Here is a 16717-nt window from a genome sequence, read left to right as displayed (position 1 = left end):
ACTTAAGTCATAACAATATATAACACTTTAAATAACAAGATAACATGTTATAACATAATACCAATAAAAGAATTAATGACAAATAGGTTCCCACATGGATATGATGTCAGTATGATGTCATCCACGAGTAGGGAGGTGGGGGTACGACGTGGCATCCCTATGGCCATTTGGGATCTATATGGCATCCCCATAGAATGTCTTTATTTGGTATTTATGTCAAACAAATTTCAAAATCATGTTTTTATTGTTTAAAAAATTTTGAAAAATTCTCCAAAAATCCCAAAAATTCTCTACAAGATTTCTCAACATTATTACACAATTTTTCATTAACATAAAATATTTTCTCATCAATTTTAGATTAATATGGGCCAAAAGTAAATGAGATATCTAGACTTAAAACACTAGCCGAAGTCTTCCATTGGGCTAACCCGAATGACATTCCACCGGTGTTTCAAGCCGACCCAATGGACCTATGCTCCACATTCTATGGCAGGGACACATTATTGGTCATATCAAAGTCATTGATTCAGAGCTTTTCGTCATTGGGGGTTCAATGGATTACTGGTGCACCCCTGTGAGACATGTTCCTACTCAAATACAGGAGTCATCTCAAAGCACATGTGTACTAGCTCTTCTAAGTCAGATAATATTATAGAAGAAAGGCTTCCTCATATGACTGTAGTTGCATATGCTATAGAATGGTCTCGTGTCAGGATACAAGATCATGTCCCATGAACCGACCATTCCATACAGGACGAATATTCTTTCAAATACTCTGTTTCTATTATTCTCGATTGGATTCTCTAAGCCTTGGCTTATCACAACAACTATGAGGCATTTTAATCAATATAGTCTTTAACTGTGAGGTGACCATCACGCCTCCTTGAGAGTTCACACTCTCAAAACGTATACTCTCAATGACTCAAATACTCAAGGTATATGAATCTGGGCCTCAGTACGCCAAGCACCCAGATTCAATCTCTCTCTAACTCCCACTGAGCGCAAGATTATTGGCTTTAAGGCTTTGAAATGCCATATAACCAACACTCTTTCCTCTTGAGAGGAGAATATAACAAGATAGAAAAGTGTACATTGCATGTAACAAAATAAGAAAGTGTATATTGCAACATTATATATACAATAAAAGAACTACCACAAGTCATTATGTGTGGGGCACAATTATTTTTCAAAGAGTTCCTCTCTCTAAAATTTCTATTATAGCGAGGGCGGTGATGGCCATGACCTCGATGAATCAACGGTTTCTATGCATAGAGATGGAGGTACTACTTCATTAGCTTCAAAGAGAAAACAACCAGAAACAAAGAAAAGTTGTGTGGGTAAGGCAATTGCCACATCTCTGTCTGAGATCGCAGTTGCTTTGGTATTGCAATGGATGAGATAACTAAGAAGAGGAGGAAAGTTGTAAATAATCAAAAGCTAATTACAAAACTGAAGATGGTCGAGGGACTGCATCCTATGATTATTTTGAAAGCAATTAAATATCTTATTAAACACTTTAATATTGCAGCAATGTTCATAGACATGGAGTTGGAGTCATGCAAGGACGAGTTGTTCTTTTTACTTTATGCTAATGATTGATTTATATTCTACTAAAAATACTAAATAATATGTCAAATAGATTTATGAAAGTCATATTGGTTGTGCTTGATACCTTTTTTTCGTTTTGGTAATAAGATATGAATAGTCATACCTTGATGGTCATGACCTTTTTTGGATCGTGATTGATGGTTATGGCCTGTTAAGGGGATAAATTTTGTAAATGTTATAGAATACTATTAAATATGATGGTTATGGATTGTATGGATGTTATGAAATGTGATTAATTTTTATGCATTGAAATGGTCATGAATGTTATGAATGGTAGGAAATATGATGGTCATGAATGTTATGAATGATTGCGAATATGATGGTCATGGATATTATGAAATATTTGATGGGTTTGTAAAGCAGACAATGGTGGTGAATATTGTAAAATAATTATGTCTTGTTGAGTAATTATGCTTGAAATAATTGTTTTAATGAATATTCTTGTTTTGTTAAATTTTTATTATTATAAAAAAATAATGTAATATTCAATCAATGTTGTTTTATTTAAAAACTTATTGTTTTATTAAATCATCTCATCTTTTAAATATTCATATTTTAAAAAATGATCAAGTAAATAAACTTGGTTTATTAATATTCGTGCTTTTCATAAATGTCATGTATTATTAAATAATTGGATAGTATGCCAATGTAATAATTTTTGTCTCAAACGTAGGGGCCGCCCTCTTTTCTTTGGAGCAATTCATTTGGGACCCCACAAATCCATTCTTTTTCCCATTCAAATATCAGCTCCTTGTCTCAATGTTTGCATGTTGAGAATTATTTGCTGATGAAGAGATGTCAAAGGGACTTATTACTTCCCAAACATATTCTCCTACATCTATATGTGAATGCTAATTATATACTTAACAATCATGTTTCATGAAATTACTAAATTCCGTTCACCATTTAAAAATAAATAGAAATTACAACTTGAAAAATCCATGAAAATCTATTTGATTCCAAAACAATGCGCATGGAAATGACTGTAAGAAATTCATTAATTTTGTATAGTTTATCCAAACAAGAGGTTTGAGGAATCTATGACAAGAATCTTTCATACTAAAAACCCATAGATTTTCTTGATTTTCAAATATCCAAGATTCTTAATTTCCTCCTATCCAAACTGGTCCTAAGAGCTATTATATATTTCAAAAAATAGATATTTTGAACAATATGTAATACAAAAACTTGTGATGAAGAAGTTGTTGAGCGGACTCCAAAAAGGAGTAAGAAGAGGAAGAAAGAGGATGAAGAAGTTACTGAGCGGACTCCGAAGAGGAGGGACGAAGAAGTTGCTGAGTGGACTCCGAAGAGGAGAAAGAGGAAGAAAGAGGACGAAGAAGTTGTTGAGCAGACTCCGAAAAGGAGGGACAAAGAAGTTGTTGAGCTGACTCCGAAGAGGAGGGACGAAAAAATTGCCGAGCGAACTCCGAAGAAGAGGGACGAATAAGTTGTTGAGCGAACTCCGAAGAGAACGGACAAAGAAGTTGCTGAGTGGGCTTCGAAGAGGAGGGACGAAGAAGTTGTTGACCCGACTCCGAAGAGGAAGAAAGAGGATGAAGAAGTTGCTGAGCGGATTCCGAAGAAGAGGGACAAAGAAGTTGTTGAGCGGACTCCGAAGAAGCGGAAGAAGAGGTAGAAAGAGGATGAAGAAGTTGTTGAGCGGACTCCGAAGAGGAGGGACGAAGAAGTTGCTGAGCAGACTCCGAAGAGGAGGAAGAAGAAGAGAAAGAAAGAAGAGGAAGAAAAAAAAAGAATAAGTTGCTGAGACATAAGACTTCAGCCTGAACCACGTAAATCTTGTGTTATCTCTCTTCTTCTCTCTCCATAATCTTGTGTTATCTCTCTTCTTCTCTCTCTGTAATCTTGTGTTATCTCTCTTCTTCTATCTCTATAATCTTGTGTTATCTCTCTTCTTCTCTCTCCATAATCTTGTGTTATCTCTCTTCTTCTCTTTACATTCAATGTTTGTGCTCATGCTCTCTCGAACTTTAACATGGTATCAGAGCAAAAGAAATCCTTCGGCCCCAAGTGTCGTGTTGCGCAAAAGAAAACCTCCGGCCCCAAGTGCCGTGCGGCGCAACAGAAAACCTCTGGCCCCAAGTGTCGTGTGGCTCAAAAGAAAACCTCCAGTCCCACGTGTCGTGTCGTGCCGTGCTGCGCAAATGAAAACCTCCGGCCCCAAGTGTCGTGTTGCGCAAACGAAAACCTCCGGCCCCAAGTGTCGTGCAGCGCAAAAGAAAACCTTTGACCCCAGTGCCGCACAAAAGAAAACCTCCAGGCAAGAAAACCTTCGGCCCCAGTGCCGCACAAAAGAAAACCTCCAGGCAAGAAAACCTTCGGCCCCAGTGCCGTACAAAAGAAAACATTCGCTCGAAAGCACCGAGCAAAAAAAACCTTCCAGTTCCAATTTTAGTTTGGCAAGTTGGGCACCTCACTTCAAGCTGTGCACCAACTTGAAGGGGAGTATTGAAGATAGACCACGTCAAATTGCTTGGTCAAGTTGGTTATTGGTGCTAAGCCTTATATTATTTTCCTTTATCTCTAAGATTTATTGTGATTGTCCTCTATATATAAAGGCACGTATTTGTATAAGCTTTTATCTAAAAATAGTGAAGATGTAGCCAGTTAGGATTTTGATCCATGGACGTAAGGTTTCAGCCTGAACCACGTAAATCTTGTATTATCTCTTTTCTCTTCTTTTTCTTCTCTTCACATTCAATGTCTGTGTGCATGCTCTCTTGAACTGTAACACAGCCCACCTAAGTCTATATTCCCTCATTTTATCTCCTATTGGAGTCACCCATAAGTTCCCTCATTTCATTTTGAATTCTATCATTTCTTGTCTTATCACTCATCTATCTCAACATCCGCATCTCAGCTACACTCATCCTATCGATATGTTGTTTATTGACCACCCAACATTCATCCTATCGATATGTTGTTTATTGACCACCCAACATTCAATCCCATAAAGCATGGCTGGTCTTACACTTGTCCTACAAAATATTCTTTTAGTTTCATTGATATCAGACAATTATATAAAACTTTAGATGCACACCTCTAGTTTACCCAACCAACTCTAATTCTATGTGTGACATCTTCCTCAATCTCGTCATTCGTTTAGATTACAGGCCAAAGATATCAAAAAATCTCTTTTAGTTTTTTACTTGCCATCAATTTTAACTACTTCCTCATTTCTACCCATATTATTACTAATCTTGCATTCCAAATATTTTTGAAGATTCTACATCATCTTTCAAAAGTTCTAACTTTGCCTTGACACTACCTCTAATCTTATTAATAAAAAATATGGCATCTGTGAACAACATACATTGTGCTACTATAGGGTAATTGTTAGAAAAGAGTAAATTGTTAATAGATCATCTCCCATAGATATTTGGACACGGTTTCTATGAGTCCATGTAGAAATGAATCACCTCTTACTCTATTTTTGAGATGGAGTTTTTGACCTAATTTTTAAGGACAAGCAATCTCTAACATGGAGATCATGAATATGAAAAAAATAATAAATAAATAAATAAATAAATTGAATACTAAAAATAATAATTCTATTAAGTTGGATCGTTAGTTTCAATTGTTTTTAGATGGACCACCTTAACTCTCGGGGATTGCAAGTGTCAGCAATGTGATCCCCACCGCATGAAACAATTTTCTTAGATATTTTGATCAATTTCGTAAAGGGAAAAGTTTATATAGAACCGAGGCTCTAAACAATCAAATTTGAGCCTACCTAAAAAATTTTCCTAGAAGAGGTTGTTTTGATGCTCAAATATCTTTAAATTGATCATCTCAACATCAAGATGCATGGACATGACAAATAAAGGGATTTCAAGTTTTGAAAATAGTATATTTTGTAATGTATTTTTGGATTGACAATTTTCTAGATTTTTAAGTTTTTTTAAATCTGTCAATCTACACTATTTTTGAAGCTTTAAAATTTATAAATTAATATAAAAATATATTTTAAGGCTATCATAAAAGTTTCCAATATTAAAACCATTTTTCTCGATATTATTTGAAGATAGACTCTAATTTGATTGTTTAGAGCCTAGGCACTATACAAACCGCACACTTTCCAAAAAATATTATTAAATACATTGCTTACTACCCACTCCTCCATCACCGTCAAACGCATGATCTGACGGTCATCCCAATGACAAGGTCGTTACCGGTTCCCATGATCTTACCAAGCAACCGACGTCCCTAACTACACCACATGAACCGGTCGTATTCGCACATGGCAACCCCAAGGATTGGTAAATGATAAATATAATATGCCCCAAGGGTATTGTGGGAATAAAAATGTTAACGGCCCGACAGGGATCCAGGGATGGCGTCACGTATTGGCGAGCTGTCTCATCCAGTGACGTCATCGCTGGCGTACTTTTAACCCGTCAACGAACCAGTCAGCGACGACAGCGGCCCCCCATCACCATGTGCAAACAATGCCACGTGTTGACCCGAATCCTTAGAAACGGGGAAGATGCTGACGTGTGCACGAAACTAACCTTTGTCTTTTCTCATGGTCACTATTTAACCCTCTCTCTCTTCACTTGGTTTCTTTTTCTCTCTCTAACTTTTTCAAATTTTCTCGTAGACTCAAATTTTATTAAAGTCATTTGCCGACCGCACTGACCTATCTTTTTCTTTTAATTGATGGTGTTTGGGGACTGTTTAAGGAATCATCCCCCTCATTGCTTGGTATTTAGGAAAGTGCCAGTCCCCAATTTCTAGAGTATGCAAGGTTTTGCATGGTATATTATCTTGTGATTTAAAAAATGGATCAATGATTTGAATCGGGTATTGCAAAAATCAATTTTGATAGGTGATTTGGCGATCCAGATCGTATTTTTACTGTATGGCAAAAAAATTTGATCCGGCGAAAAAAACGAATGCAAAAATAGTGAACCAGCCAAAAACTAGTTCAAATCAATGTATCGGTAATTTTACTATAGCAAAACATTGTTTTTACTATAGCGAAACGTTGTTTTCCTGTAGCAAATCGCCAGTTCTATTATAGACTTGGATGATTTCCGGTATATTAATAGAATCGACATGGGGTGACCGATTCTCAGGTCAGACCGTGCGATTCTGTTCCAACTTGACGTTTTCTAAATCACTAGTATAATCCAATGATCTACAAATCAAAATCCAAAATCTCAAAAGTGCCAAGCGATTGATTCCCGATTCACCCGATCCGAATTGGCAATTCTCAAATCCAATAGAACTAGGGGGATCAAGTGATTCCTTGGTTCCCTGGATCACGCTTCACCTGGCCCTAGTCGAACCAAGCAAATCCAGCCCAAGAATCCGATTTTAGAAACTCTGGTTTAATCCCTTGAGAAAATTAGTGTAAAATTAATCAACAAATGGGCTGCCCAACTCTCTCTATATGTCTATTTTCACTAAAGAACGATAGAGAATTAACCAAATTCATATTGGATGGAATTAGCTAGATCACTTTCATAATGGAACAAATCAAAACAAAATAGTCAAATACGGATTGGATGCAATTAGCTATGTCACTCGGTTTCATATGTCATATCATGAGTTTTTGTTTAACATATGAAGGAACTATTATGAACTGCAGATGTGAGCTTAACAAGAATATTAACAAGAATATATCTTTGTGTCGCAATTAAATATATCGTTCTTCATCAAATTCCAAGGTATCTTCCAATTGTTATGAAAACAAATGTAGGAAGAATGATATATTTAATTGTGGTGTTAAAAAAAAAAAAAAAGGGAAAAAGTCTATATAAGGTTGGCACTTTAAAATATAAAATGAAGGTACAGCTCTAAATTCTTTGGAAAAAGGTTGTTTTGACTTCGAAAAAGGTTGTTTAGATGTTGGAAAATATATATCTAATAATTTTGACATCAAGATGTACAAATATGGAAGAAAAAAGATATTTTCAAGTCCTAATAATAGTAATTTTATGATACTTGGACTATCCATTTTCATGATTTTCATACTTTTGTAGATCTGTATGATTTTTTGGAGTTTAAAATTTTATAATTAAAGAAAAAATGGATTTTAGGACCATCCTAAAAATTTTCTATGCCATAATTGCATCTCGTGACAAAGTTTTGAGATGCACCTTATTTTGATTGTTTAAGGTGGCAACTAGTGTTTGCAAACTTAACCGGTTCAACTTAGAACCGCCTTGTCAAACCAGAATTGGGCATTTGCGGATCCGGTATTGGTTGGTTTTGGTGGATCGACCGGATATATATATATATATATAATCCCCAAAAAAAGAGATTTGTTTGTAATGTATTTTTATTATTTGGGCAAAGATTGGAAAGTGTTTGGCTATGAATACCTATTCTAACATTTTCCCATCTTTTTTTAAAAACTTCAAAAATACCCTTGGCACAAATAGATTTTTTAAAATCGGTTTTTTTTTTTTTTTCATATTTTTCAACTTCATTTAGATGTGCTTTGATAAATCGAACTATAAATATACTTTTCATAATTTTTATAATTTTATTTTTAAAATACATTTTAGACCGGTCAAGAGCCGCTCGGTTGGCTACTTGAACCCCAGCGCATAACCAATTTTCAAGGCCAGTTCGATTTTTCGAATACTGATTGCAACCTTATGCAAACCACACCCAAAAAAAAAAAACATTGTGAGAAAATCTCTTCCCTTACTGAAGAGAAGGCCTAAGACTCCCTATCCTCTATTCCGATTTTGGAGAGCGGCCCCTTCATGTGGATTTTGGGGAGCCTAAATTTGAACCAAAGTGGATCAGGTAAAAGCATCTCGAGAGAGAGAAGGAAAGTTGAGATGGGCAAATTGATTTGAGTCAGCGAAAACTTAATCACGTATCCTCATTGAATCTAGAGATGCCATATTTTTTACTCCTTTGAAAATAGGTAAACATCCACTTTAAAGTCAAAGTATGGGTTGGCTGAGAGCAGTGTTTTTAGCCTTGGAATTCGGCACTGCCCTGGCGAGTCAGCTCGACCGATTCCGTGTGCATTTGTAGAGTCGATAATTAGAAATTTGTACTTTTCGAACGATGTGTGGGATCTTTTAAAGGAAAAAGTTTATACGGGGGTGCAACTTTATGCCATAGAAGTAACCACTTCATACTTTATACTACACCAAAAATATAGGAAAAGAGTATTTTAAAGTTAAAAAATCTTTCAATTTATTATCTCAACCTCAAGATGCATGGATATGAAGAAAAAAAAGAATTTCAAATCTTTAAAAACAATACATCTTGTAATAAGTTACATGTACCGTCTTATAGTCATAACTTCGATTGATCTGCATTGTTTTTTAAATTTTAAATTTTACAATTAGGGTAAGACTTGGATTTTCAAGCCATCATAAAGTTTCGAAAATCGAAACTGTTACACTATAACTTTTATCGTATAAGATGGCACCATATACAAACCTCACCTTTTTTTTAAAAAGCTCGGTCATAGTTGGTAGACATCCTCAAGTATATTCAAATAAGTTTTGGAATCGATTAGGATCATCCTCGGATGAATGTTCCAAAATCAACTGAGAACGGCTTATAAAAAGTTGATGTCAACTCGTCATCAAATGGAAAGCACCTACACCTAATGGCTTAAGCCATTATTCCCATTTCCTTATTGACCCATCATGTGAAAGGTACGTTGTTAGCGTGAGTGTGCCCGCCGTTTCGCTATAAGCTCCACTCCTTTGACCGACTGTTCTCAACGGATCTCAGGTTTTCTATTGTACTCCTTGTGCTACAAGATCTCGTGCATTGGAACCTACAGTTATGGACCCAAATCCATTAATGTGGAACATCTTCTTTTTCGAGTGCAAGAATGAAAAAGTGCTTCCGTTATTGCGAAATAAGAAACCTTTGATAACCGAAGCAGAAAGACAAGGATGTAGTCGAGATTAGTTAGATTGAGGGGGGGTGATATAGATTGGAGGCAGGGCCTTTGGAAGTCTTCAAGACTGGCACTGTGCCTTTGCCTTTTGAATGTTTAATTTTAACTGGGGTTCGATTTGTTTGTTATGGGCTTTTTCCCTCTTCATGGGGGACAGCCTTTACCCTAAAGTAACCCACCCCAGCTTTAACAATACTAAATTATTATTTGATGGCTCACCGATACTTCTATGCTAAGGAACTATGTCCTCCTGCCACGTGTCAACTGATGCCATGTCATCAGCTCTCCCAATCATTCTTGCGACGCTCATGAGACCTTGGGCGGGCGCAGGACCTTGTCCTAATGCGGCAATTACAATTGTTTTTAATTGTCTTCTAAATAAATATAAAAGAAAAGTACCAAAGTCTGCCCTTACGTTTCACTGTTTGGGACATTGTAGGACGCAGGTTGGGACACATGAGAAGTCCCCTGGTGGTTCATTGTTTCGGAAATGTAGGACACGAGGGAAACCCTGCAGCCTAGTCCGAGCCACCCTCAATTCATAAGTAGAATCATTATCATTATAATTTGAGCCTTATCCTAACTATTTGGTTTGTTAATAGGTTAAGTATTTATGAAAAGATATAACAGTTTTACGCTAGCTGTCCTACCTAACACAACTCTTCTCTTAGTAGGTAAAGGATTCTAAAATTCAATATCAAAAGATTCCTCCTTGGAAGGTCTTTCTTGAGAGAGAAAGAGTATATTTTTGTCCTAAGGGAACAAAACATGCATGCTAAATTAAAAATTGAAAATCACATGAGGGTAATGATAGGGGAGGAGAGGTGAAGAAGGGAGAAATGAGATAAGTGAATATATAAAAAAATGGGATTGTATATTGGCTATTTATATTTGTTACAAGGAGGTCACAATTATTTTTAATCATTAAATGTCAAATTAGATGGTTTGCGATGTTTCATGAAGTTTGAAAAAAAAATTTGAACTTTTAGTCTAGTCAATGGCACTCCTACAAACATCCGATTTAAAAAATATGTATCTTGAGATTTATCCAACCAAATTCCTTAAAACCTGCTCCAAATTGAAGTTTGGTCCAAACCGACTAAAGGCCAAATCAACATAAGAAACTATATTTTTCGAAGATTTCATCTCGAGTATGCAACACAAAAAATTCTATATATTGTGCTTCATTGAACTTGATTGTATCTTGGTTATATTCTCATCATGACCTGGGAGCATCTTGTACTCTCCAAGATAATGTCATTTAATCCTGGAAGAAAGCTAAACCATCTCGCGCATTCGTGTCCAATACTCAAAATAAAAGGGATGAGTGCGTCTCAATGAAGTCTGGTTTTCCTTATTTTAAACTTGGTTATACCTTGGACAGTAGTGGTGGGCTAAGTTCCATTTGAAACTTAGATTTCGCTATGGTTGTTTCAAGGGTGGGAAAGGGTCGGGTCCGGGTGACTTGGTTCCGGATGCGTTTTGAGCCAACTAGGTTTCACTTGGACCCAAACCTAACCTAGACCTCGGTTGGGTCACTTGGACCCAGACACAACCTAGACGGTGGTCTAGAAACTTAAAATGAATACGTAATTATCTTATACATTTTACCGAGCCTAACGCAACCCCACGTGTCAAATTGAAACACCTTGAATGAATTTTAGTTCACATTTTTCATGCATCAAGTGAAAGAGGAATATCAATGAATAATGAATTTTTTCAAAGGAAGGAAAACCTCAATCTATTTTATCATCTAATAATTAAGATTGATCAGCCAACTCACTTGACGCGTAACTTTAAGTTAAAAAATTTAATTTTGAAACAATAAGTATGTTTTTTGTTGAACAGATTCACAAGATTTTGAGAAATAAAAAGGGAAAGTTTTTTATTTTTGTCCATGTATTACTATTTTATGGTACAAATCTAGCCAATAGGGGCTCTTGTATTGCCTTCCATATTTTCCATGGGAGTAGCAAAATCAAGAATGCAAATAACATTCAATTTAAAATGGTGATATTTCTGGTCAGGATTTGCCTTTGTATTGCCACCCAAAATTATATTGCAAATAGCAATGTTCTATGCTCCCTTGAGGTAGCATTTCCTTCATTTACTCCCTTAGGTAAAACCAGTCTAGGAGTATTTTTACAGCCCCTGATGTAGCCTCCTCAAACTAGCTGCTAAACTTTAAAAATAAAATGAAATAAATGAAGTCGAATAAAATAAATCATGTATGTCGTTGAAAATAATAGCATCCTAAGATTGAGCATATCAATTTTTTTGGATCACGATATCTAAGCATTTAGAACTCAAAATCCAAAATTATTTACTTTTTTAACAATAATCAAGTTTTCGATTCTTACATTTATTTCAAAAAAAATTAGTAGACAAAATCCTTTTAAACACTTATTTTGCTCAAAGAGTTAGTATACAATATGCTCCTCATACGCTTCAATAAAATTCCATCTCAAAGCTACTCATGCATTCTCAACTAGTTCTCTAATAGAACTGATCGATTCTATTTTAGAACATGCCAAAACTGATTCAAACCCATAAGTTTCGGTCATTAAAAATTAAAAATTTAAAAATTTTAAAAAGTGGGGCTGGTTCTATAAAGTTCTCTGACAGAACCAGTCGAAACCAATCAAAACCAGCCGATTCATGGGGAAACCTACCATTATCATCATAACATTTTCCCAATTATTTAAGGTCGACTATACGAGTACTGGTCCATCATTATGCTCTATCAAGGACCATACCTCAGTGAGGTCATAAGTCCCTCAGTAAGCATTTTCCCAACTATTTGGGGAAACCTACTTATTCTTAATATTTTACAGCATCCAGATTGGCATGAGCAATTCCTATCCAGATTGATCGGTTCTGATCCACATTTTAAAACACTGGTTAAGATTCAAGACAGGCATGCACATGCCATATAGAAATTTTTCACAGACAGTATTGAAACCATGGTAGGGGCATTTTAAGTAAAGGAAAATTGTTTCATGTGGGTTGGGCCGGATTTTTACATATGCTGTTCAAAAAGAGTAAAGCATCCATCTTAAAGATGGTTGCAAGTAGGCATTCCATCTAAAAACAATAAAAAATAATGGTCTAAATGTTTTCTTACTAGAATTGTTATTTGTAGTTTTTGAAATTTATTTATTTTTTCATATTCATGATCTCCATGTTAGAGATTTCATGTCCTTAAAAATTGAGTCCTCAAATCCATCTCAAAAATAGATTTATTAATAGGCTCATATTTCTACATATGTGGGAACCGAGTCCTTATGTAAATATAAAGGGAAAATTTCATATAGAACCCTAATTCTTTATATTATTTCACAGTAGACCCTCCTTCCGTTTTTAAAGCGGCATAAGGAAACTCCTGAAGATTTCATGGCACCCCTCATCTCTTATCTCTCTCTTTAATTGACTTTTGACTATAAAATTAGCCCTAATAAATCTTTTTATACCATTTCAATCAAAAAAAACTTTTTGAACTTTTTTTTCCTTTCCACCCATTAAAAAAGTTTTTAGGGTTAATTTTTATGATCAAAAGTCATTAAAAGAGGAAGATAAGAGATGATGGGGTATAATGAAATCTTTAAGAATTTAGTTATGCCATTTGAAAAAAAAACAGAAAGAGGGTCCACAAATAATATGAAGCATTATAGTTTTATATGAAAGTTTTTTAAAAAATAGAAACCTCGAGACATCCAAGCTCGATAGTCCACCCTTCACGTACTCCGCATCCGACGTGGCAGGGGCACCTTCTGTAGACGGAGGTGTAGATTCGGGGGACGACGTGGCGTGTATTCCAATGACGTCATTGGCCACGACAATGGCATCAGCGGCGTAAGGCAACAGTAACGGGTCGTGGGATGACGCAAGAGAAGAGGGGAGGCGGTGGGCCCGTTGATCCGCCACGTCAGCGAAGACACAGTGACGTCACTACGACGTCACGCGCCTCTCCTAGCCCATGTGGGTCACGCTCACGTCCAAAACCGCGCACTTCGTTTTTAGCAAGGGCATGCTCGTAAAATGATTTTTTATATGTTCGAAATATCGGTTTTGTCCTTTAGAGACTGTAAGAGTTTTTTTTTTTTTTAAATATTTGATAGTGACTACACAAATTTTATCCTTCATCCTGTTTTAGTAATAGTCATACTTTTATTGAGCCCATGTGTCCTTATATTTTAAACATTACAATAAGATAAGAAAGTGAAAAGACTTGTTACTTCCATGGGATTGTAATGTGCATTTGCTCTCTGCAGTAAAATTTCCCAAGAATACATAAGAAAACCTAATAGCCAGCCTCAAAGAAAATAATTAAATAAAAATCATGCGTGTTTAAAAAAAAAAAGAAGAAAAAAGTACCGTCACCCGATTGAACAAAAAAAAATAGAAAATGATTATATTGTAGAATTAAAATGCACTTTAAATATTTGCAGGATCGGTGATCTTGAATGAGAATAAAATTTAAAAAATTAAAAATATCTTTTCAAAATTTTGGCACCTTCTATTTGGGTGCCCTTCTCATGACTTTATTTTGAAAAGAGTATTTTAACTTTATTGATCAATCAAGACTTATGACCATCGAGAAAGGAAAAACATAAGAAATAATAACATTATGTAAAATATTGTTTGGATCCCTATACACACGATTAAAGCAGATTTGAAAAGCTTCACACATATCCATAATATTTGGCCAATTTTTTTTCAAATTTTATGGTACCCATTACATCAATTTATCACATTCATTGAATCCCCTTCACTAATGCAAGGCACTCTGATATTTCTTTGACCCAATATCTGTACTCCTCCATTTTCAAGTATTCTCCAATTCAAAAAATCTTACGCATCTTTTAATTTTTCAATTATTTTAGGGTAAAAATAGTTTTTGAGGTTAACGCTGCAATTTAGAGAGGGAAAGTAGGAATGAGATGGGGCTTTACTTTTTGGGAATAAACCTATTTGTGATATTTTCGTGGAATACAGGGTCCTACTCGTGTGTTTGCCTTATAAAACCACAAAGTCGTCCTCAAAAACCAAGAGTCCCTCTCTCTCTCACTTAAGTCTCTCTCTCTCTCTTTCGCTCTGTACGGCACGTCTACCCGCAGCGGCGACGTTACCGGAATTCCATCCCCCTCGACCTACCCCAATTTTCTCTCTCTAAAATTCAAAGCAAATCCTTTTTCTCTCTCCTCATTCTCTTAACCAGTCAATTCACTCTCTGTCTTCCCTTGAATCATTTTGGAGGACCTCTTTCCCTCCCTCTCTCTCTCTCTCTTTCTCTCAAATTATTCTCAGAGAGATGCAGCGCGGTCGGGGCGGGGCGACATGCCTAGCGCTCTCGACGTCGGCCCTCTCGACAACGGCTGCTTCCGAGACGGAGACTGCCTGCGAAAGGGCGAAGCGTTTGATCGAAGAGAACCCCGTCATCATCTTCAGCAATCCATCGTGCTGCATGTGCCACGTGATGAAGCGTCTCCTTCTCACCCTCGGCGTCCACCCCACCGTTATCGAATCCGACGACGATGCCCTCCGTGCCCTCTCCTCTTCGCTCTCTGCACCTGCTGTCTTCATTGGGGGGGAGCTCGTCGGTGGGCTTGAAAGCTTGATGGGCCTTCACCTTAGTGGGGACCTTCTCACCAGGCTCAAGGACTCTGGCGCTCTCTGGCTCTAACTATTATTTCACCTTTCTATTATTTCAGTAGTTGGAGTGGTTTCTCTTTCTGGTTTTCTTAGTACTCCAAAGTTCTACATTTGTTATGCTTTCTTCTCTTTTGCTTAAACTTAAAATGAATGATGATGATACTTGTTCTCTCTCTCTCTTCCTTGTTCTGGTTTGTATGGATGCCTTTTCGTCTCCATCGCTCAAAGCTTTGTACATACACCTTGAACGAGTTCAAGCTCTTAAAAATGGAGGCTTCTGAGAAAAGGATATCTATCCTTATTATTGTTATTGTATCATAAGTTCGTAACTGTTAATATGAATCTCTTTCTCTCTCTCTCTCTCTCTCTCTCTCTCTCTCTCTCTCTCTCGTTGCCTGTTTTTGAATGGGACAGTGGAGCACATTGTGTTTATGGTATCCCCTATGGCTGAGGAGGAGGGCGATCCACTGGTGATTTGCAAGATGAACGGTGGAGATTGACCATTGTTTGGTACTCGGGTACCTATGCTGCTCATCTCCTCCGTTCGATAAGAATGGCAGGTGATTGCTATATACTGTTGAAAAACTTTCCCTTCTGGATTTCGAAGGCTATATATTATATTATAGAGTAGGATTACATCGTAGTCCACATAGAGTGGGCCATCTAGATGGGTGAAGATCGACCCTTTTTCAAGGTCGACTTTCGAAAAGAAAACAAAAATTGATTTCCACTAGCCGGATCATTGTTCGCTTTATGTGCAAATTATTGCTCAACCCTGTATGATTTTGTCCAAAGGTATAGAAAAATGGTGATTCAGATTGGAATCGTCCGTTCTGGATTTCTAATATATAGGGAGCTGGTTGGTGCCCACTATGAACAACTTGGTTCTGGTTGGTTCTTTGACAGGAAAACCTGGCCTTAGATTTTATTTTTTAATATTTTTTATTCTCATTTTCTTTTATGTAGAAAATAATACAAAAAAACTATTTATTGTTTTATAAGAAAGTCACAATTACTCTTGTTTTTTAGATTTCAAATTGGGTGGTTGTAAGAGTATCATTGAAAAGACCCAAAGTTGAAAAACATTTCTTGGACTTCATGACTAGCCCAAGCCAATCAATTTGACATCTAATAAGCAAGAGTGATTGTAACATCCTTATAATAAAGATAAATGGTCTCATTGTATATAATCTCTTTTTTCATTGACTGCTTCTTTTGTTTTTTATTGGCCGCTTCACTCAGTTAGATTATTGATCCTAAGTTTCTTTTAATTAAACAATCTAAGTAGGGCGTACTTTCAAATATTGCTAAAATATTTTGTTTCAGTATCATAAATCTTTATGATGGTCTAAAAATTTATTTTCATATCTAATTATAAAATTTAAAGCTAAAAAATAGTGTAGATCGAACATATACACTTCAAAATCTTGAAAATTGATAGTCTAAATAACGTATTACAAGATGCACTATTTCCAAAACTTGAAATCTATTTTTTCTCATATCTATACATTTTGAAGTCAAAATGATCAAATTGAGGATTTTGAACATCGA

At 36.1% G+C, this 16717-nt stretch overlaps 1 protein-coding gene across 1 annotated transcript; it reads left to right on the top strand.

The window, feature by feature from the left end:
• Window positions 1-14688: 14688 nt before the first annotated feature.
• On the top strand, window positions 14689-15522 carry LOC18443614 (glutaredoxin-C1). Its single transcript, XM_011628535.3, has one exon. The coding sequence runs from the start codon at window positions 14826-14828 to the stop codon at window positions 15195-15197; it is 372 nt and encodes a 123-aa protein (XP_011626837.1). The 5' UTR covers window positions 14689-14825; the 3' UTR covers window positions 15198-15522.
• The last annotated feature ends 1195 nt before the right edge of the window (window positions 15523-16717 follow it).

This window comes from Amborella trichopoda, chromosome 5 (assembly GCF_054954075.1).
Source record: "Amborella trichopoda isolate Santa Cruz 75 chromosome 5, AtrichopodaSantaCruz75HAP2 v2.0, whole genome shotgun sequence".
Lineage (NCBI taxonomy): Eukaryota > Viridiplantae > Streptophyta > Magnoliopsida > Amborellales > Amborellaceae > Amborella > Amborella trichopoda.
The sequence above is the reverse complement of the archived record's forward strand: the minus strand, read 5'-3'. Positions and strand labels throughout refer to the sequence as shown.